General features: G+C 48.1%; 2 protein-coding genes and 1 long non-coding RNA gene across 4 annotated transcripts; 1 reads left to right on the forward strand and 2 right to left on the reverse strand.

Moving 5' to 3' along the window:
* Positions 1-632: 632 nt before the first annotated feature.
* PPIE (peptidylprolyl isomerase E) lies at positions 633-16,196 on the reverse strand. Of its 2 annotated transcripts, none has more exons than XM_070610208.1 (10): positions 16,085-16,196; positions 14,706-14,804; positions 13,551-13,594; positions 13,056-13,082; positions 11,531-11,612; positions 10,929-11,029; positions 8,260-8,383; positions 3,181-3,366; positions 1,728-1,870; positions 633-1,536 (listed from the first exon to the last, which is right to left on the reverse strand). In XM_070610208.1, the coding sequence occupies exons 1-10, from the start codon at positions 16,113-16,115 to the stop codon at positions 1,468-1,470; spliced, it is 906 nt and encodes a 301-aa protein (XP_070466309.1). In that variant the 5' UTR covers positions 16,116-16,196; the 3' UTR covers positions 633-1,467. The 2 variants fall into 2 exon arrangements, with proteins under 2 accessions (XP_070466309.1, XP_070466310.1); XM_070610209.1 differs by having other exon boundaries at positions 15,735-16,146.
* LOC139081932 (uncharacterized) lies at positions 16,157-22,194 on the forward strand. The gene is made up of 3 exons (XR_011537443.1): positions 16,157-16,231; positions 20,305-21,084; positions 22,000-22,194. It is a non-coding gene; the product is annotated as an uncharacterized lncRNA (long non-coding RNA).
* Positions 20,102-20,990, reverse strand: LOC103564335 (polyadenylate-binding protein 4). Its single transcript, XM_008539998.2, has 3 exons — positions 20,867-20,990; positions 20,622-20,752; positions 20,102-20,389 (listed from the first exon to the last, which is right to left on the reverse strand). The coding sequence occupies exons 1-3, from the start codon at positions 20,907-20,909 to the stop codon at positions 20,231-20,233; spliced, it is 333 nt and encodes a 110-aa protein (XP_008538220.1). The 5' UTR covers positions 20,910-20,990; the 3' UTR covers positions 20,102-20,230.
* Positions 22,195-22,418: the final 224 nt, after the last annotated feature.

Consider the following 22,418-nt stretch of genomic DNA (forward strand, 5'->3'; position numbering starts at 1 on the left):
AGAAGGCAGCCCAACTTGAGCTCCAAGCAGCAGCTGCACAAAGGAGCACCGGACTGTGAGCTCAGCATCAGGGGCACCATCTGGCTCATTCAGTGGTCGGCAAACTTCCTGTAAAGGCTCAGACAGTAAATATGTTAGGCTTTGAGACTGTGTTGGTTAATTTTATGTGTCAACTTGGCTAGGCCACGGTATCCACTTTTTAGTCAAATACCAGTCGAGCTGTTGCTGTGATGGTATTTTTCAGATGTGATTAACATTTAAATCAATAAACCTGGAATAAAGCAGATTACCCTCCACAATGAGGGTGGGCCTTATACAATCAGTTGAAGGCCTTATGAGAGAAAAGAGTAAGGTCACCTGAGGGAGCAGAAATTCTGCTTCCAGATGGCCTTTAGACCCAAACTGTAACATCAACTGTTCCCTGGGTCTCCAGCCTGCCAGCTTGCTTTGCAGATATCAGCCCTGCCAGCCCCCACAATCACAGAGCCAATTCTATAAAGTAAATTTCTCTCTATGTACACACATCCTATTGGTTCTGTTTCTCTGGAGAGTTCTAACACAGGGACCATACAGTGTCTGTTGCGAGCACTCTACCCTGCCGCTGCAGTGAGGGAGGAGCCATAGACAATACGTAAAGAAACAGATGTGGCTGCATTTTATTTATTTTACTTTCTTCACAAAAACAAGCTGGCTGTAGGCTGGCTTAGGCCCACGGGGTTTGCTGAGTTCCTGTCTCCTGACGAATAAGTACAGTACCTGGCACGCAGGAGGCACTTTGAGTTATAAAATATCATTTAAAAACTGTGTAGAATGAAAGTGAACAAATAAACCAGTGACCGCTGGGACTGGAGAGTCCACTTGCTGCCTCTATGATGGGCCGGCAGGGGGTCAGGAGGAGAGGCAGCACGAGACGGGAACTTCCCCACTATCTTCGATCCCACTGTCTCGACAATGGTCTGACAAGGGTATCTGGCTCAGAGATAGATCCCCTGGCATTTCAGGGAATCTGCCCAAGGGAGGAAAGAAAAGCTGTGGGGAAGACGCTGTGCCCCATCCCTTCGCCAACCTGTCTCAGCGGGACAGCGCGGCCTTCCGTGCCATCTCTGACAGCTCCCAGGAATTCGCTGTAGGCAGCAGAACAAGAACTAGGATTTATTTCACCAGAAGGAGCGTCCAGGAGCCACACTCAAGGGCCCAGGAGAGGCCCTGGCACAGAGGCCACAGAAAGGCCATGCACGGCCGTCCACAGTGGGGAGGGCGGCACCAGTGTTGGCTGTGGGGCCACAGCCACGCTTGGGCAAGAGCCCAGAGTGAGCCCAGGCCGTGCCCGCAGCAGAGCTGCCCACGCTGGCTCGAGGAAGGGCCCTGGCACAAAGCCCTGCTTGCTGCAAACGGGACACCCTCAGGTGCTGGCTCCCTGGGGCTGACGCTCCTGGATACGCAGGGGCAGCACAGAGACAGCGCCCATCACACGTACTCCCCACAGTCGGCGATGATCACCTTCTGCTTGGGCTTCCCGTCCTTGCTGCCCTGGGCCTTTGCGGTCGGAACAGAAGAAGAAGAGAAATCAGGGGATGGAAGGTGGAGAGGAAGGAGCAGCTCGAGGACACCCACCCGCCCCCCGCCCCCAGCCTTAGCAGAAGCAGCGGGGGCCCTCTCCCAGGCCACAGAGTGCCCTCGCCAGCTCTCCGCAGGGCTGCACACCAAGGGCCAGGGCGGCCACCCACCTCAATCTGCCGCAAGACGTCCAGGCCTTCCGTGACCTCCCCAAACACCACGTGCTTGCCATCCAGCCAATCCGTCTTGTCACACGTCAGGAAGAACTGGGAGCCGTTGGTGTTCGGGCCGGAGTTGGCCATGGAGAGCAGGCCTGCGGGAGAGAACGAGCGTGTTGGCTCCCTCCACCCTGGCTCCTTCAGCCCTCAGAGGACACCTGCCTAGAAGATGCAGTGGTGTAAATGCTGCCAGGAGGTGGAATAAGATGAGGGCTGAGAACTGACTATTGGCAAGACGGAGGCTGTCGGCCTCTTTGACAAGTGGTTTCAGTGGAGCGGTGGGGCTAGAAGGGGAGAGAGAGAATAAAAGGCCGGGAGTCTACACAACTTTTCCAAGAAGTGTTGCTTAAAAAGGGGATGAGAAGCATAGATGACAGACAGAGAGGGACATGAGTCAAAGGATGATTTATTTTATTTATTAATTTTTTTGGTGAGGAAGAGTGGCCCTAAGTTAACATCTATTGCCAATCTTCCTCTTTTTGCTGGAGAAAGATTGTTGCTGAGCTAACATCTGTGCCAGCCTTCCTCTATTTTGTATATAGGATGCCTCCATAATGTGGCTTGATGAGCGGTCCTAGGTCCACGCCCAGGATCCAAACCTGCGAACCCCAAGCTGCCGAAGCAGAGCGTGCGAACTTAACCACTATGCCACCAGGCTGGCCCTGAGGATGACTTTCTTTTTAAAGACTGATTCTGCATACTTTTATGCTGATGGGCTCATCTAGCAGAGCAGGGGAAACAGATTACACAAGGCAGTGAGGGGACAACTGCAGTAAGCCAAGCTCCTAAGGAGGGGAGAGAGGATGGGGTCCAGGCCACGAGCGTGATCGCTGGCCTCAGGGGAGACAGCTCATCCCCTGTGCTTGGAGGGAAGTCAGAGCAGGCACGTGTGGGTAGATGCAGCAAGTTGAGCATCAGCTGAGGCGGAGGGGGAGGGGGCACTTCAGGAATGCAGGCAGGTGCAAAGCCGTCATCTCTGCCTGGGACTGAGCACCAAGCAGGGAGATCAAGGGAGGCTGCCAGGGGCCCCTGAAGAACCGTGCCAGCTTTCAACTGGACCAACCAGTACAGTTGTGTGTTTTTCTCCAGATGCTGGAAGACAGACCACTGAGACTTTTTACTGGGTAAGTGACAGAGAGGGGGCAGTGGGACAGAGGGACTAAGAGAGAGCTTACAGTGGCAGCCAGAATCTAAGCTGCGCTAATAGGGAGCGTAGACACGATGGGGGCACGGACAGCATATGCGGATGCGAGCTCATGCCCTCCAGCCAGGCGGAGCGCCTCTCCTCTGCCCCGAGTCTCCCCCAGACCCCGAGCCCTCAGCCAGAGCCGCAGCCGTCACTCTGCCCTGCACACCATCCTGCCCCAGCCCGGCCCCACACGCCACCACCCGCCCCCGGTCCCACCTGGCCCCGTGTGTTTGAGGATGAAGTTTTCGTCATCAAACTTCTTCCCGTAGATGGACTTGCCACCGGTGCCGTTGTGGTTCGTGAAGTCGCCGCCCTGGCACATGAACTGGGGGATGATGCGGTGGAAGCTGCTGCCCTTGAAGCCAAAGCCCTTCTCGTGGGTGCACAGGCACCGGAAGTTCTCTGCGGTCCACAAGGAAAACACGCTGAGGTTAAAAAACAAAACAAACAAAGAAACAAACAAAACCTCCCTCTAACTAGACTCTGAACACTCCATTTGTTTAATGCTTATCTTTTCATTCTAAACCTCTGATACTGACATCTTGAAAGGACTAAAGGGGATTCTGGCTGAAGAAGGAGGAGTGAATACATGCATTCCAGCTCTGCGCCACAGCTAAACTGGTGGAAAAGCGATTTTTTAAAAGAAAAACCAAACAAGATCTGAGAAGAAAACACAGGGGCAAATCTTTGTGACCTTGGATTTGGCAATGGTTTCTTAAATACAACACCAAAGGCATGGGTAACAAAAGAAAAAACAGGTATATGAGACCACCAAAATTAAAAACTTCTGTGCATGAAAGGACACTGTTTCATAGTGAAAAGGCAACCCACAGAGCGGGAGAAAATATTTGCAAATCACATATCTGATAAAGGTTTAGTGTCCAGAATATGAATTCCTACAACTCAACAAACAAAAACACAAAAAACCCAGTCAATAAATGGGCAAAAGACTTGAATAGACATTTCTCCAAAGAAAATATACAAATGGCCCATAAGCACATGAAAAGATGCTCAACATCATTAGTAATTAGGGAAATGAAAATCAAAACTACAACGAGATCCCACTTCACATCTACTAGGATGGCTATAATAAACAGACAATTAGTGTCGGTGAGGATATGGAGAAATCGGAACCCTTATACACTTCTGGTGGGAATGTGAAATGGTGCAGCTGTTGCAGAAGAGCTGGGCAGTTCCTCAAAAAGTTAAACGGAGAATTACCGCATGACCCAGCATTTCTCAGGTACATACCCAAAAGAACTGAAAACAAGGATTCAGACACAGACATGTACATGAATGTTCATAGCAGCATTATTCACAATAGCAAGTGGAAATAATATTCGTGTCCACCAACAAATGAATGGATAAACAGAATGTGGACTATCCATACAATGGAATATTATTCAGCCATAAAATGAATGAAGCATTCACACGTGCTACAACATGGACGATCCTTGAAAACATTATGATAAGTGAAACAAGCCAGACACAAAAGGACAACTATCATATAATTCCATTTGTATGAAATGTCTAGAATATGCAAATCCAGAGAGACAGAAAGTAGATTAGAGGTTACTAGGGGCCTAGGGGGAGAGGAGAATGGGGGGTTATTGTTTAATGGGTAGAGTTTCTGTTTGGGGTGATGAAAAAATTTTGAAAATAGTGGTGATGGTTGTCCAATATTGTGAATGCAATTAATGCCATTGAATTGTACACTTAAAAATGGATAAAATGACAAAAGAAAAAAAAAAGGAGAGAAAGAGAGAAGAGACAACAGCAACAAAAAATTTTTGAAAGCTAGAAAACAAATAGATGAGTCATAACTGATACAGCAGACCTAAGAAAGCGGAATCTTATGCTGGTAAAGCAGAGAAGCAACTCCATGTATGTTGCAGATACACCAAAACCTCAGATACAAGGGTAAAAGTAGATCTAAAAACAGTAAGTCTAGTTGAAAGCCTATTTAAGAAAGTAGCTAACCCCAGATCCGAGCCTCTCCCCTCCCCCGTCCCAGCTGGAAGTCTCCTCTCTGGTAGGTTCGAGCTGAGGTCTCTGCACTGGGACGCGCCACGCACAGCTGAGGGTGGAGGTACCGTAATGGCAAATGGAGGCTAAGCGGAAGTTTATATACCGTCTCCCTGCACCAACAAGGCAAACAGCTGGACACAGGGCCTCCAGCAGGAGACTTGAGTCTTCTCTGGGGACTCTGCTCTCTCCAAGAGAACATAACCCAGGGATACCCACATCCGGGATCCGACAGAGAGAATCACCCTACAGTGGAAGCCTCAGTCGCACCCCTACCAACGTCCAGGGAGTTTCCAAGCAGACTTTTCGGGCCCCATTCTTAAATATGAGGAAGACATCTGATGTGAAAAGCAAAGACCAAAACAAACAAACAGACCCAAAACCAACAAAGCAAAAAATCCCAGGAAAAAGCAACCTGAAACATAAACTGTATCAGAAGAAGAAACTTTAGTAATATCCCAAGATGAGATTGTATTACATCCATGAAACAAGCACAGAGCACTACCAAAAAGAACACTTAGAAAAGTTCCAGAGAGAAGAGAGAATCAGAAGGGACAGAAGCAAGGAAATAATTCAAGGAAATTTTCCCAAACCAAAAGCTAAGACTGTCCTGACTGATGGGCATGGTACGCAGACTAATGGCTCTCCAAAGATGTCCCTGCCCCAGTCCCTGGGGCCTGAGAACACGTTATGCCGCACATGGCAGAAGGTATCTGCAGATGTGATTAAGGTTCTGGACGTTGAGATGGGGAAAGCAGCCTGGAATATCCCGGTGGCCTAACACAATCACAAGCCTATAAGCAGAGAATCTTTCCCAGCTGAAGTCAGAAAGGGAGCGTTAGAGAGGAGCGACAGAAGAGGAGGCAGGAGAGATTCATAACGTGAGAGGGGCTGGATCCACCATTGCTGGCTTTGAAGATAGAGGAAAGGGGCCACAAGCCTCTAGAAGCAACAATCCTCAGCTGACAGCCAGCAAGGAAATGGGTACCTCAGTCTCCAGATGCAGGAAACTGAATTCTGCCGACAGCCTGACTGACCCTGGAAACGGATGCCCTAGTGTTCCCAGTAAGGAATGTGGCAACCTGGCCACAATCTTCATTTTAGCCTGGTGAGCCCCGTGTTGGACTCTGGCTTACAGAACGGTAAGATAATGAATTTGTGTTCTCATAAGCTGCGAAGTTTGTGGTAATTTGTTAGAGCAGCAAGAGAAAACTAATACAATAGGGCCTCCCAAATATCCAGCTTGATGGATGGAAAGACATCTACTCCCAAGGCACACAGTTTCAGAACACAGGACCCTCCAGCCTGGAGACCAGCGTTCTCTAACAGCTTTTAAGCACTTGGATAGTGTAACTGAGGAACTAAATTTTAATTTAAATTTAAATAGTCACATGTGGCTAGTTGCCACCGTATTGAACAGCCCAGCTCTAGACAGAAAAAAAAAGAGATTCTGTACAAAGGACCAAAGATCAGAACGACATTAGACTTCTCTAGAATTCTACACCCAAACTATCAATCAAGTGGGAGGGTAGATAGTTGCATACATTAGTCTCAAAATACTTACCTCCCAAGTTCTTTTCTCCAGAAGCTACAGAAGTACGTCCTCTACTGAAATAAGGGAATAAACCAAAAAAGCAACAGAGGTTCCAACATAAGAGGCAAAAATAGGAGATCCCACGACAACGGCTGTGCAGTGGGCCTGGAGGGCAACCCGCCCAGGCTGGAGGAGGTCAGAGGTTCTCCCCGGAGGAACGTCCACAAGAAAGTGAAACTGACAGAACATCTGGTGGGTTTGAACATGATGAGACATTTACACTGGCAGGAGGATTTGGGAGAGAATCAGGAATAAACGCATAGAAGACTAAGCAAATGTGAAAACAAGACAATTACAAATTCCGGGGAAAACAAAATGCTATGCGGAAAGGAAGTTATCACAGGATAATGCTTATATAGTTAAAGTGACCTGGGACCCAACCGAAATTATGGAAACGACGTGAGAAAGATGAAGGGGCAGCAAAGGTGACTTAAAAAGCTAACAATTCCTTCTCTTCTGAGGTGGGAAGCTAATAAATAATGCTTAAAATGAAAAACCAGGAAGTAGCAACATAAATCTGTTACCTACCAACAAGGAGGTAAAAACCAAGAGAATCAACTAAGAGTTGAAATTGGCTGCATCTGAGGAGAAGCAAATGCTGTCGGTGGTGGGGCAGGGCGGGGGCACAGCACCAGGGGACTGCTGTTTTTCAAAACAAGCTTTTTGAAATTGACTTTTTAAACTATATAATAAATTTTAGATTAAAAAAAGAATAAATAGAGGTCAATATTTAAACCTGGAAAGAATACTCAAGAAACTGTTAGCAGTAGTTACTTCTTTTTTCTTTTAAAGATTTTTTTTTAAGTATGCTTTTCTTTGGTGAGGAAGATTGGTCCTGAGCTAACATCTGTTGCCAATCTTCCTTGTTTTTTTTTTTGCCTCCCCAAAGCCCCAGTACATAGTCGTATATCCTGGGTGTAAGTCCTTCTAGTTCTTCTATGTGGGATGCCGCCACAGCATAGCTTGATGAGTGGTGGGTAGGTCTGCACCTAGGATCCGAATTGGGTGAACCCTGGGCTGCAGAAGTGGAGCGTGCAAAACCAACTACTATGCCATGTGACTGGCCCAACAGTAGTCACTTCTAGAGAGTAAGGCTGAATGTAGAGAGAGGAAGAAGACTTAAGCTTTCAGTTTATTACTTCAATACAGTTGGAATTTATGTGTGGTATTCTTTTTTTTGGTGAGGAAGATTGTCCTGAGCTAACATTGTTGCCAATCTTCTTCTTTTTGCTTGAGGAAGACTGCCCCTGAGCTAACATCTGTGCCAATCTTCCTCTATTTTATATGTGGGACACTGCCACAGCATGGCTGATGAGCGGTGTGTAGATCTGCACTCAGGATCCAAACCCGCGAATCCCAGGCCGCCAAAGCAGGGTGTGCGAACTTAACCACTACACCACTAGGCCAGTCCTCTTTTTTTTTTAAGCATGAATACTTGTTTACTTGTATTAAAAACAAAAGCCAAAAAACTATTATTAAAAAATTGTAAACCAGCACTTATAAAACTTCGAAGATGCCAGTTGACTCAGCTGTTACTAGGTCTCAGGATACGAGATGCAAATCAACTCAGGTCAGAAACAATGTCAAGGACAGAAGAACTGAGGCATCGAGGACCCTGGGAAGGCTCACAGCTCAGCCACCAGCTTCCTGGCCGTCCTGACCGGAGCCCTGCTCACCTACTGTCATGGGAACGACGTCTGAACGCAGGAGCATCTGGATGCGGCCGGCTGGCTTGTTCCCAATCTTGATGTCCATGTACACCTGAGGGTTTGACCGGGCCTTTTTTGCAGTGGGCTCTCCCTACGCACAGAAGAAATCGCCAGGTTAGAGAGAACTCCCCAACTCCCCAAGCAGGGAGCGAGTATTCTTCTGAACACACGCCCAGAACCCAGCTGCAGCGAGCAAGCTGGAGCAAGGTGCTCACAGGGAAGGCCTTGGGACTCCATGGGGTCACAGAAGGTGGGGGCGACAGCCACAGCACGCAGCTGGATGTCTAGTGACAGGAGATATCAGCACTATCTACTCGAGCCCCACCCCACAGGCACATGTTATCTCGTCACACTGGCCCTCATACACATCAGCTTGCTTCACCCTGCCCTGCACTCACAGAACACTTTTCTGGCCCACAATACCCAACTCTCAACAACTTCAAACCCCAGTGCAAGCCCACTCACCTCACTCCAGTTAAGTGGACCCATTTATGTAACACCATCCCCTCCTTCTATGTGTAGCCCTGGATACCCATAGGCTGGCTACAATGGAAGCAAGGAGGGCAGCCCTCTGGCCTGGGTCTAAGCGCTCAGAAGCCAATGGAGGAGACTGGGACCTCGTTTATACCCCAAGTAGACGTGAGGCTAAGCAGAGACATTTAATACAGCTGTCGCACTTGTTCCAAAGAGAAAAGTCAAATGTTCTTAACCTGTTTATGGTTTGGTTTAACAAGCACGTGTTGAGGTATCATGCTGGGCACTGAGGATACTATGACTATTATTTGCCACTAACAACACCAGTGACATAGCAGCAGCAGCAAATACTCACATAGCACTTGCCACGTACCGGGTACGATTCTAAACGCTTTATGTATATTACCTCATTCAATCCTCACAACCACCCTTATCAGTACCACTATCTTCCCCATTTTATAGATGGGAAAACTGAGGTGCGGTAAAGTTCAATAACTTGCCCAAGGTCACAGAGATGGCAAGTGGGGAAGCTGGAATTCAAATCTAAATGCTCCCCGCCCCCCACCCAAGTCCACGCTCATAATCACATTAACCTACATTTTTATTAACAAGCCTAATACAAGGCCCCTACCCTCACAGAATTTACTGCCTAGAAAGGGAAAGGCAATGAGCTCTTGAGTAGCCTGTACACAAACAAAGACATACAGGCAAACACAAAGACTGGCTCCACCAAGAGTGTATGGTGGCCTGCAGCGTGGACGGGCGGGCAGGGTCAAGAGCTCGGAGAGGCCCTCCCAGACTATCCTGCAGGCCAGGGATGGGGAGCCACTGCAAAGCTCTCAGCAGGAGGGTCAGACGATTAGTCTTATCCTTTAAAAAGATCATTTTAGAGGTCTTTGTGGAAGCTGGAGGAGAGCAAGACTGCAGCCAGAAGACTAGTTAGGAAGCTAGTGCAACTATCCAGATGAGATGAGAGGCTCCACTAGGATGACGGAATAACCAGGGGAGGTGGGATTCAAGGAAGATTTAAGAGGAAAAGTTAGCAGAATATAATAACGGATTGGCGCTAATTTTTTTTTTTTTTTGAGGAAGATTAGCCCAGAGCTAACATCTGCTGTCACTCCTCCTCTTTTTGCTGAGGAAGACTGGCCCTGAGCTAACATCCGTGCCCATCTTCCTCTACTTTCTATGTGGGACGCCTGCCACAACATGGTTTGCCAAGCGGGGTCATGTCTGCACCCGGGATCCGAACCAGCGAACCCCGGGGTGCCGAAGCAGAACGTGTGCACTTAACCCCTGTGCCACCAGGCCAGCCCCAAGGATTACCTCTATTTTAAAGAGGGGTCTAGGATGCCCTAGCGTTACTCCACTGTGAGGGCCATTTATGGTGCTCTGCTTTGTGTCCAAGTTTCTGGCTTGGGTCAATGTGTGGATGGATGGCAGCAAATTGACAAGCTAGAGAACACAGGAAGAACAGGCTTAGAGAAGGGAGGGCATCCATTTTAGGGAACTTTAAGCTGCCTGTGAGACTTAAAGCAGAAACATCTAAAGCTCAGGACTTGGAACAGAGACCAGGAAAGTCAATAGCACAGGAGAAGCTGTGAAAAATCAGAGCGACTGCTACTGTTCTGGCCGAGAAGAGAGATCCATGAGCCAAGAAAGAAATCCAGAAGAACAACAGTCACAAGGAGGGGAGCGGAGGCAGGGGATTGTGCTCAGAGAAGTATGCTGAGTCAGGAGCAAACGCCAAGGCAGGCTCTCTTAGGCAGGGAGAACCCTGAACCTATGCACAGACTGACAGGAAGGTACCACGACCCTATCCTGCCTCCCCTGCGTCAGGGCAGGAGCAGGAGGCCTGTGTCGCCTCGGTGAAGGAGGGGACTGAGCAGGAGGGTGAAGGGGAGCACTCATGACATTCCTCACTCAGGCCTGCGGGACCTGAGGGGAGCAGAGAAGCTCAGGACGCAGAGCACGAGGATGAGAGAACCAACGCCTCTCTTTCTAGTTCACTTAATACTGCCTTCACCAAAGGACTAAGAGTTCATTCTTTACTCTCTCTGCTTTTGTACGCACACTTGCAAATTCCCGTAAAAACTTAAAAAAAAAAAGTCTCCTGCGGAAAGCACCAGCCTCCCCTCTGGCAGCCCAGCCTTCAACCTCACCTCCTGGGTTTCCACTTTGGGAGGCTCTGACCCTTCTTCCTCTTTATTCTCTTCAAGAGTCTTCCCAGAAAACTTCCTCAACCAGTCATCATCTGACCAAACTGCAGGGAAAGAATCAAACAAACGTGAAGAAACTCAAGCTATCAGCCAACTGCTAATTAGCTGCTTTGGTGAGCAAAGGAGAACACACTACGTGGCCCTCTGGGCTGGAGGATTCCGCTTTGGGAACTCCCAAGGGTAAGGAAAGTTCGTGGGGAGTGTCAGCCCTGAAGGCCAGCTCTCAGCAGGGCTAAGTGAAAAGGTATGCTAAAGGGAAAGGCGGAGCTCTTGCTGGTTCTAACCCGGGAGCACGCCAGGAAGGGAGTGCCAAGAAAACTGGGAGAGAGGAGATCAGGCAGGGTTTGTCTCGTAAGGGGAACGATTACCCTGAGAAACGCAAACTCTTTATTCCCCCACAAAGGAGGCGCATGGCCTTCACCAACGTGGACATCCTCTACTCCTGTCCACCAGGAGTGGCACTCATTCCAAGTAAATACGGATAAAATTGCAACCAAGGCCACAGTGGAGGATGTGATGGGGAATGCGTGGTTGCCCCCACTCACCTGGTCTGGAAGAGCCTTCCTTAATCCTCATTGGTTTGGCCAAATTGACACGAATTGTCCGTCCAAAGAGCTCAGATTCATTCTGAAAAGATTAAAAATCCAGCTGCTTAAACTGTTAGGTTGAAAGAGAGTCAGACAGCTTTCCACCTGCTTCTGATACATCTGAGACTTGCTCATTTGTTCTCCCTTAACCCCTGAGCCCCTACCAGCGAGCTCTGCACCGCCACAGGGCAGAGTGGGGTACAGGGAAGTTCCTTCCTGGAGCCCTCACACACCTCCCGTCTTCCACCACCAGCAAAGACCTGTGTTACCAACAGCAACTCCAGGTTCAGGGTGCTCTAACTACAAGGATAACTGTAGTTTCCAAGTCCCTGAGGTCACCTTCCAAAGCCAAGATCAGCTTTGAAATGGTGAGAAGTGCTCTCTCTCTCAGAGCTGAGGAATATATTTGGTGAATGGGTAACAGAACAGGAATAAAGGAGAATCTTATTATCCAAAGATAACTGGTACCATGAAAGGTCACTTAATGTGGTTTTTTTCTTTTTGAGGAAGATTAGCCCTGAGCTAACATCTGCCGCCAATCCTCCTCTTTGTGCTGAGGAAGACTGGCCCTGAGCTAACATCCGGGCCCATCTTCCTCCACTTTATATAGCGGACACCTACCACAACATGGTTTGATAATCGGTGCATAGGTCCGCACCCGGGATCCGGACTGGTGAACCCCAAGCTGCTGAAGCGGAACATGCAAACTTAACCGCTGTGCCACACGGCCAGCCCCAAAGGTTACTTAATGTGAATCCATTTAGAGAGCAGTGAAGAAAATTTCATGGTAAAAAGTAAAGGAAAAAAACTATTTGACTGGGACTTCGTTGTGATGAAACTAAAAATAATGAAAATCAATTTATTATAGTTAAAATTCAGGTTTAACTACACACTAATTTGTAGAACAAAGAAGGTGCCAATTAATTTGCAGTATTTTTTCCAACAAAAGTCTAGCAACAGTACGGTATGACATCTTTGCACTTCGTATCTGATGTGAAAATCACAAGGATCTCAAAGAAGGACTCAAGAGCTTCAGCATTTTCCCCAAGGACCTCTCCAAGTGATTCAAATCATTTGCAATGTAGCACACCCTGTCATTATCCTTATCGAATTCCTCTTCTCAGCTGTTAATTCCTCTAACACTTCGTGAAATCCTACCTCGTTGGCAAAATACGCAATTCACTGTACAAGCAGTTTACATAGTATTTGCAATTTATTATCCTAGACATGGGGCAGCCAGTGAGAGACTGGCCAATAAGGATGATTCAGATTTATATTATTTGGGGAAGGATGTTTGAGTAAGGGCTAATCTTCTAAGTCATCAATTCACAGTGAATATTTTCACGGGATGACAATATTTACTTCCCCATGTAACTCTGTAGGTTCACCCTTGTAACTTTGGAGGTTCAGCAAACCAATATATGAACAAGGACCCTCTGTACCACCAAAAAGCTTTAGTAAGAATGAAGATTCCCAGCCGTACCATGTTGTCGATAGCTGCTGCAGCATCCTGCCAAGAAAAGACAAGGTAGGAGTTTAGCTTTTTGTGGTGTCTAAAAACATACTCAGTAGCAATAAAAACAAGACAAAGTCACCTCTATCCTTCCTGCCAAGGGGCTGTGTGTGTCTCACAGAGAGCACCTCCTGGCTGACTGAGGAGCTGGTGGTACAGCCATCTGCCATCGAGTGGGAGGCATGAGAACTAATCACCAGCGCTGCCAGGCAAGAATGCCAATGGGCAGGGCTGAAGGAGCTCTGCAGAGCAAGAAGGGCAGGACCTGGCAGGTCTGTGATGCCAACCATGGTCTACAGTTTGATTAAGAGAGGGAACTTTCCTTCAAACAGCACTTCTTGTCTTTCTGGAAGCATGAGCATGGGGCCGAGAAACCTAGCCGAATGGAGAACAGCTCCCTTTGTCATCGGTGGCAACACTGACACAAGCCAAAGACTAAACATAGCTAACAGAGAATCTTCTCACCTCTGCCAACTCAAATTCAACAAAAGCAAATCCTCGGTGCTTTTCTGAAAAAAGAGGAAACAAAAACAAGTAATTGTTTTGGGGCAAGGGGAAGAAACAGATGGTCACAATGGAAGTGAAGTCAGTCACGTGCCTTATCCAGACACTAGAAATTCCACCCAATCACTATGTGGGAAGAAGGAATCTCACTCTTTGATTCTTCTTAGTCTAAATGACATTTCAAGCAATACAGCTAATGAACATAGCTACTTTTTTAGTGAAGACAGCTAATGAGCTATACTTCTAATCTTTAAAAACAAGCATTTGATTCTTCTACCAAAGCCAAATTAAAACCTTAACCTTTGCATGCAAGGCAGCTAGAAAAATGAAGTCATTTAACCTATCAATTATTTATTCCAAATATATACTCTGAGCATCAACTGTGCATAAAGCATGAATCCTAAAACCTGGATAAGGATGCTCACTCAGCCTTTATCTTCAGGAAAATGCTGATCTAACTACAAAGGGCCAACCACAACAATGTTAATTTAATTTCCCAAGTAACCTTAGAGAACGAATATAACCTTATCATTTTTTACAAAGGTCCCAGGCCCAGAGAGTTTAAAGACCTTGCTAACAATACATATGCAGGATCGATCATGGAGCTGGGCCTAAAGCTCCAATCTTAAAAATGACAACAAAGGTAAAATAGAAAACTGAACTGTAACTGTGATACCAATTGAAGGAAAACTTACCCAGCTGCACAGAGGCCAAGGCCCCACTGTTGGAGCTGGGTTTTCCTGCTGCCCTGTTTAATAGCACAGCTGCCAAGAAGGGGGCAGGTATGGTAGGGTACCCGGCAGGCACTTTGAAACAACAGTCAGATGTCCATGTAGGTCAAAACCTATCTTCCTTCTGGGCTACCGAAAATTTTGTTATCTCAAACCCAACATACAGGACTCTCTGCAAAGTTATGTTATAGCTCACAACTGCAAGCCTCAGAACATTCCTTCTGCATCAAGATCACCGTCATGCTGCCCTACTGAGGCACCCTCCTCCCAAACTTTCCTACATACCAACCATATTTAGAATGCTCTGTGATATGCCTTTAAAAAAATTTTAAGTTCTTTTCCGAGTAGGAGAATTCTGAACACGGGAGACACTAAAAGGACTCACCTGTTTCATAATCCAGAGGAATCTGAATATCTGTGATGTCTCCAAAAGGTATGAAAGCAGCATGAAGAACTTTGTCGTCCACTTCCTCTGCCAGTCCACCTAAAAAGAAGCCAAGAGCCTCTGAACCACTGTCCTCCATTCTCTTGAGAAGTCCCTGCAGCCCAGTTAGCATGCTATAGCCACAGGGGAAGTGTCTTTCCATTTAGTCTTATGGGTACATAAGCACCCCTCTCATCTGCTCCCTCACCCTTACTATGAAGCACACTTCTCTCTTCACCCTTCTTTCAGACCCCTTCATCTAGCCCCAGGATTACTGCAATAGCTTCTTCCTTTTTTGTGTGTGAGGAAGATTGGCCCTGAGTTGACATCTGTGTAAATATTCGTCTATTTTGTATACTGGATGCCCCCCCACAGCATGGCTTGATGAGTGGCGTGTAGGTCCGTGCCCAGGATCCCGGGCCTGGGAATCCGGGGACACCAAAGCGGAGCTCAGGAACTTAACCGCTACGCCACCGCCACCGGGCTGGTCCTGCAATAGCTTCTTAACCGACCTCCCTCTCCTCCACACAGCCAACTACAACGATCCTGGGAACGCGCAGATTTTAACCCATCACTTCCCTGCTTCAACTCCTTCAAAGGTTTCCCACCGTCCTCAGGATAAAGTACAAACTCCTCCGCAGTATATACAAGGCTCTTCATAACCGGAGCCCCGCCCACCTCTTCAGCCTCTTTCCCTTTGCTTCCCCAATTCCCTGGGTATCCCGCAAGATGACACACTTGCCCCCAAGAGTAAGACTCTTGCACACCTTTGGGCTTTTGCTCTTGCTGTTCCCTTTCGCACTTGCCCCTACTTTGGCTACCTGGATAACTCAGGCTCATCAGCTCCGGCGTCACCGCATCCTGAAAAGTTTGCTCTCACCTCTCTAGATGGAGGGGTCATTTCTCCCCGCACCCAAGCCCACGTCATCTTTGTCCATCCCCACTAAAGCGCTCATCAAACTGTGCTACTGGGGTTATTCTCATTTCTACCTGGCTAATCTGGGAACTCCTTCCTTTAGGGTAAGGACCGGGGCTGAGCCATCGCGACAGTGAATGTTTGCAAAATGAATGGGCGCGAGGATCTGGAGGCCCATAATACCCCTCTATCAATGCTCCGAGTCCAGGAGGTGAAGAGTTCCGGTTAGAGTTTAGCGGACTTGAAAGAGATCCGGAAAAATCGTGATGTTCGGGCTAACACTCTGAAGCAAGGCAATACTGCCAGAGATCCGGCCTAGACAGCTGTTCGTCGCCCTCTGCGTCCGGAGACGTGTCCCACCCCAAACCCGGACCCACTCGGGGCCGGTTCGCCGGCAATCTGCCTAGCGCCCGCGACTGCTCACCCACATACAGCACGCGCTTGGTGGTGGCCATCTTACTTCGGCGCGCCCGTGCCGGAAGCCGCAGCTCGGCCCGCCCCTTCCCCGGCCCCGCCCCGCGCTCGCAGACCCCGCCCACTCCAGCGCAGGCCAAACGCGCCTCTGGCCCTGGTAAGTGTCGGGCGCTGTGTCAGGTGCACCGTGGGGAACAAAGTGATGTGGTCCTGATGCTTTCGATGTTCCAGGTGCTCAGTGCTGCAGGAGACAATACTCGGCCGAATCAGCCCAGGTCGGCAAATAATAATCTACCGGTAAACCAGGGTCCGCGCGCCACCCACACCTGCCTGTTTCTGGGCAACCCGGGAGCTGCGAATGGATTTTACAGTTTTAAATAGTTGGAAAGAAAAAATCAAAACAAGAATAATATTTCGAGACACGTTAAAATTATAAGAAATTTGGTTTTCAATGTACATAAGGTTTTATCGGAACATAGCCACGATCAATCTTTTGAGTATTGTATGGCCGCTTTCACACTCCAACGGCGGGAGACCTATAGCCCGCAAGGCCTAAAATACTTACCACTTGGCTCTTTAGGACAAAAGTTTGCCGACTTTTGGAATAAACCAACAAATACATAAATCGCAGATTGACATACGTGGTAGACAACAATGGTTGTCTGAGGTCACATTTAAGCTGAAACCTGGAGGAGGAGGAGCCAGGGAAAGGAGGAAGCAGGAAAAAGGATTATAGGGAGAGGAGATAGCTTCTGCACACTCAAGGAACTGAAAGGGCAGTGTGGAGGGAGAGGGGGGTGGGGAGAGGGCATGAAATCAGGCAGGAAAGGTGGGCAGGGGCCACACCATGCAGGGCCCTGTAAACCGTGTGGAGGATCTGGGGGCTCTGAGAAGCTGTTGAAGGTTGTAATGGGGAGTTCCATGGTCACATTTATGTTTCAAAATAGTTCTCTGACCACTATGCCCAGAATGGATTGGGTGGAACCGTGGAGACCAGGAAGCTAATGCAGTAGCCTAGGGGATAGTTGATGGTGGGTCTCTCCCTCCAGCCCACCCTCCAGCTGGTTCGCAGGGTGATCTTTCTTCAGAAGAAACTTAAATTCTCTAGAGTTCCCTTCTTAATTCACTGCTGTTGATAACAAGGCTCCTAGAGCCCTTGACAAGGGGTCATGGCTAGGTCAAGTCAACCCCAACCTACACACCAGCTCTGGCCCTTACCTCGTGCCCTTTTTCCTTGCCTCTGCCTCTGCTCCTTTCTCTCCTTTCTCCATCTGGAAGCACCCAGCAGTCCTCATCGGAGGCCCTAGTTAAGCTTCACTCATCCAAGCCCCTGTAGACAGAGGCCATGGCCCCCAGGTCTAGAAGTCAACTGGAACATTCACACTGTAACTGTAGTCAGGTGTGTCTGTCTCTCCTACTTTGACACCAAGGCCTATGGCCCACTGTGTTCTCAGAGCTAAGCAGTGGCTGCACACATAGCCCACCTCACCAACCTCAGGCCAAACAAGGGGGATGCTGCTCATAGAAATGAGGCTGAGGGGGGCCGGCCCAGTGGTGCAGCGGTTAAGTTCACATGTTCTGCTTCGGCGGCCTGGGGTTCGCCAGTTCAGATCCCGGGTGCAGATATGGCACTGCTTGACAAGCCATGCTGTGGTAGGTGTCCCACCTATATAGCAGAGGAAGATGGGCACTAATGTTATCTCAAGGCCAGTCTTCCTCATCAAAAAGAGGGGGATTGGCAGCAGATGTTAGCTCAGGGCTAATCTTCCTCAAAAAAAAAAAAAAAAAAGAAATGAGGCTGAGGGATCTGATTATGAGATCTCCTTGTGTACACATCACTATTCCAGACCAATAAGGTCACTCTTAAGAAGAATCTGACATATATCCTTTATGTGGGTGTGGTATAATAAAAAATATATTTGGTCTTTGTCCCTAGTACCTGGCATAGCGCTCCTAAAACCCTCCTGAGTGATGAGTGCCTTTTGTTATTCATGATGAACCACTCTTGACCGTACCTGAGTTTACACCAAGGAGGTGACTCTTGGCGAGGTCCTGTATGTGTCAGGATTCTGCAGAGAAACAGAACCAATAAGATACATATCTATAGGCAGAGATTTATTATGAGGAATTGGCCCATGCAGTTATGGAAGCGGAGGAGTCCCACGATCTGTCACCTGCAAGCGGAGACCCAGGAAAACCAATGGTGTAAATCACAGTGCAGGGCAGGAAGAGACGAGATGAGATGACCCAGCTCAAGTAGCCAGGCGGGAGAAGGGGCTCATTCTCCCTTCGTCCACCTTTTCTTCTATTCAGGCCCTCAGTGGATTGGATGAGGCCCACCCCCACTGTGGAGGGCCATCTGCTTTACTCAGTCTACTGATGCAGATGCTGATCTCATCCAGAAACACCCTCACAGACACGCCCAGAAGTAACACTTGGCCAAATATCTGGGCACCTTGTGACCCAGTCAAGTAGACATATAAAATTAACTGTCACAGGCCCCTAGATAGCTTCAAGATGGGGGCTGGTCACCAGAGGAACCAACCACACGACTAGAGGGTTGGAACTTTCAGCCCCACCCCTTGATCTTCAGGGAGGGGAGAAGGAATGGAAATTGAGTTCAGTCAGCAATGCTCAATGATTCAATCAATCATACCTAGGTAATGAAACTTCACATAAAAGCTCTAAATGTGGTTTGTTTGGGGAGCTTCTGGTTGGTGAACACATCGATGTGCTGGGAGGGTGGCATCCCTGGAGAGGGCATGGATGCTCCACTCCCTTCCCTCCCCAACCTTGCCCTATGCATCTCTTTCATTTGGCTCTTCCTGGGTTGTAGCTTTTATAATAAACTGTAATCATAAGTATACCTCTTTCCTGAGTTCTAGGAGTTGTTCTAGCAAATTATCGAACCTGAGGGAGGGGGGTTGTGGGAACCTCCAAATTTGTACTTGACTAAGCAGAAGTGCAGGTAGCATGGGGACCCCATTTGTGGCTGGTGTCTGAGTGGGGGCAGTCTTGTGGGACTGAGCCCTTAATCGGTGAGCTCTGTGCTAACTCTGGGTAGTGTGGGGGACAGGTCTTGGCCACGCCAAGATATGTCTCTTTGGCATGAGGATTATTTGAGGCTGATTGCTTTTGATAAACTGGGACAGGGAAGGAGGCTCTGAGGGGTAGAACTTGCTTGCCCTTTGTTAGGAGACATTTACATTGTAAAGGAAATCTCTATCTGTAAAGGTGCCTCCCTCTCTGTACCAGGAAGAAGAAAGGGGATGACCTTCTCTCTAGAAACTCTTAATCAATACCAAAGTCAAGGACTTAAATCTGCATAATAATCTTATTCCTGTTTCTGGTAACCTCCTGTAACTGACTTCCTTCCCCCTCCCAAAGTTGGCATTTTTTTAAGGATTAAGCATCTTTCCTTAGGCTAGGAACTGATTGCTTCACTCACCTGTGACCACCCAGCTCAAGACTTGCCTCCTGCTGTGTCCATCAAGTGCTGTGCCAACAGGGCAATCTTTTGACTATTGTGGGAGGGACATTTCAATCATGTGTGAAACACCCGGTTTGGGGGTATATAACCACTCTGTGCACCCCACTTCTTCGGTGTCCTTTCTTCCTTTGGGAAGAAAGGCCCCGGGCCATGGTCCTCATAAAGCTTTGTTTAATTTTCTCTTGCTATTCTGTCTCATGTGAATTTAGTTCGTTCTCCGGCCAGACGAACCCATATTAGGTAGAGGAAAAGTCTTCCTCCCCTACAGTAGTTAGTGTCAGAATTGACTGTAGTCAGGTGTGACTGTCTCTCCCCCTTTGACACCAAGGCCTGTGGCCTGCTGTGTTCCCAGAGCTAAGCAGTAGCTGCACACACAGCTAACCTCACCAACCTCAAGCCAAACCAGGGAGATGCTCATAGAAATAAGGCTGTGGGATGTGATTATGACAACGCCTTATATCCGTCATTATTCCAGACCAACAAGGTGATTCCTGAGAAAGATCCAACCAGGTGCTCTTGTCGTTTGCTCCTTATAATTTACAACCTGTACTCCTCTCTTCTCCATATTAACTCACCTAGATGACAGGAAAAAAATCCAGGTGCCAGCCTGCCCAAGTTACCAGGTTAAGTGGCAGAAACATGGTTCTGTACACCGCCCCTAATCTTTTAGGAAGATATTTGCAAGTCAAAACCATTGCAGAAAACAAGAACAGCCAAACACATGGTTTTTCCTTGTCTAGGAGGTACCAGCAGCGACAGCACCACCTTCTGGGCAGCTTCCTTCTTGGCGTGATGAGCCTGCAGAACCGCCACAGCTTCATCCACCTGTGAGAAATCTCCAGGGGCTCAGTGACATCTGAGGAGAGCCCCTCCCACTCCTCTCTGGTGCCGACCACTTTCCCAAATACCACACCCCAGCAGCCCTCAAATCACAGGCGAGGCCCAAGAAGGTCATGGGGCAGCAGACCCTTCTCTCTGCTGCTCCCTGGTGTGCGAGGCCGCCCCTCGTCCTCCCGAGCTGAGTGAGCGAAGCCCCAGGGTCAGAGAAGCAGCTCACCTTGGAGCGGAGCGACTCAGGGGACTCCAGCATGTGCAGCAGCTCAGAGTTGTCGATCTCCAGCAGCATCCCTGTAATCTTTCCAGCCAGGTTTGAATGCATGGTCTGTATGAGCGGGAACAAACGTTCTCCTGTGGGAAGAGATTTCATTAAAAAGCAGGTGAAATCCCAGTAAAGAGTGGACCTGGTGTCCAGGTCAGTACCAGGCTCTGGCCCCCTCTTCTGAAAGCACGTGGGTCACTCACCCAGCATCTGCTTCTGTTCCTGGGGGGGTGCTGCAGCCAGCATGGAGGCGGTCAGGGGCTCCTGCCCCTGCACGTGGACCGCAGGCTGGGGTGCCTGGGAACCAGAAGCAGCGGGTCAGCACCAAGGAAAGGACACTTGACGGTGGTCGAGATTAGGACAGTCCAACCATTCAACACCTGAATGCCACCATTCAAAATGCCAAGGGAGGGGAAGACAGGTAACAGTCCCTGAGCAAACTTGATCCACTGAGAGGCAAGTGGTGGCAATATAAAAAACTATGTAGACTCATATATATTTAAAAGTTCAAAGGATTGGAAAAGGAAGGTGAAATGAACCCATACAGAACGCACCTGCTCTGTGTCAGCTCTAGCGCTAGGCAGCTGTCCCACACGCAATTAGTCCTCACAAACTTTTTCAGGTAGATATTTCAGGTGATATGATATCACCTCATTTTATCCGTGACAACCAATGAGCTCAAGTAATTTGCTCACATTAGCCAAATAATAGCTGAGTACCATATTTGTTTATTGAATATACAAAGCTACCGTAACTATCTTTAGCAGCACAGCTTTTTTTCTAAAGACTACGTTATCCCCTTTGGAGGGATTCCCAGAAGTGACTGGGCCAAAGGGCATACATATCAAAGCAGTTACAATTATTATGTACCATACTACCTCTCTCGTAAAATGTTCCAGAAACACCAGATGTTTCTAGATGTCAACGTCTAGATGCTTCTATGAGGTCAGTGATGATCTCAAGTCTGAAAGCAGTTCTCTGAAGGTTTTAGGAAGGATTCATATCTTTTCACGTGGCTTTTGGAAATCCCATCTTTGGAGATCGTAAGGTAGTGAAATGAGTGGAAGGGTGGGACGCATCCATTTCTCTCCCAGGTTTCTGAAGGGAACAGTTGGACATCATGATCACACTTGGCACAATTTGTATCTGCATTTTAAAATCCTCTTCTTCTAGAGAAAGAGCATTTTGAGAGCAGGGAGCGTTGTCAGTCTGTTTATCACTGTAACCCCAGCCCACTGCACAATTCCTTGGCATTTAGTGGAGTTTTAATATTTGATGAATGAAGCAGAGAAAAGCTTCTTTCAAATAATGTTGAAATGGAAAATTCTATTCTTAGCACATTGGGAGCCTGGGCCTCCTCTGCAGAGGCTGAATCACAGGACGTGGGCTGCCGACGTTGGAGGTGCATTTACGTGGGGCAACAGCCAAGGGAGGAGCATGCGCGTGAGTGGCGGCTCAGATGCTAAGTGTCACACGGCAACAGGAACCCCTAAGAAAAGAAGAAGCCAAATTAAAGCCCATCACTTGGCAACCACAGTCCCCAGGAGTCCTCCTTCGATTCAGCGTTTGTACTGTGGGGACCTGGAAATGGCCACCCCAAGATATGTCTCTTTGGCATGATGATTATTGAGGCTAGTTACTTTGCAGACAGGAAAGCAACTGAAAAATAGAATTTACTTACCCTTTCTAGGAGATATTTACATTGTAAGGGAACTCTCCATCTGTAAAGATATCTCCCTCTCTGTACCAGGAAGG

This window comes from Equus przewalskii, chromosome 2, assembly GCF_037783145.1.
Source record: "Equus przewalskii isolate Varuska chromosome 2, EquPr2, whole genome shotgun sequence".
In the NCBI taxonomy this organism is placed as follows: Eukaryota; Metazoa; Chordata; class Mammalia; order Perissodactyla; family Equidae; genus Equus; species Equus przewalskii.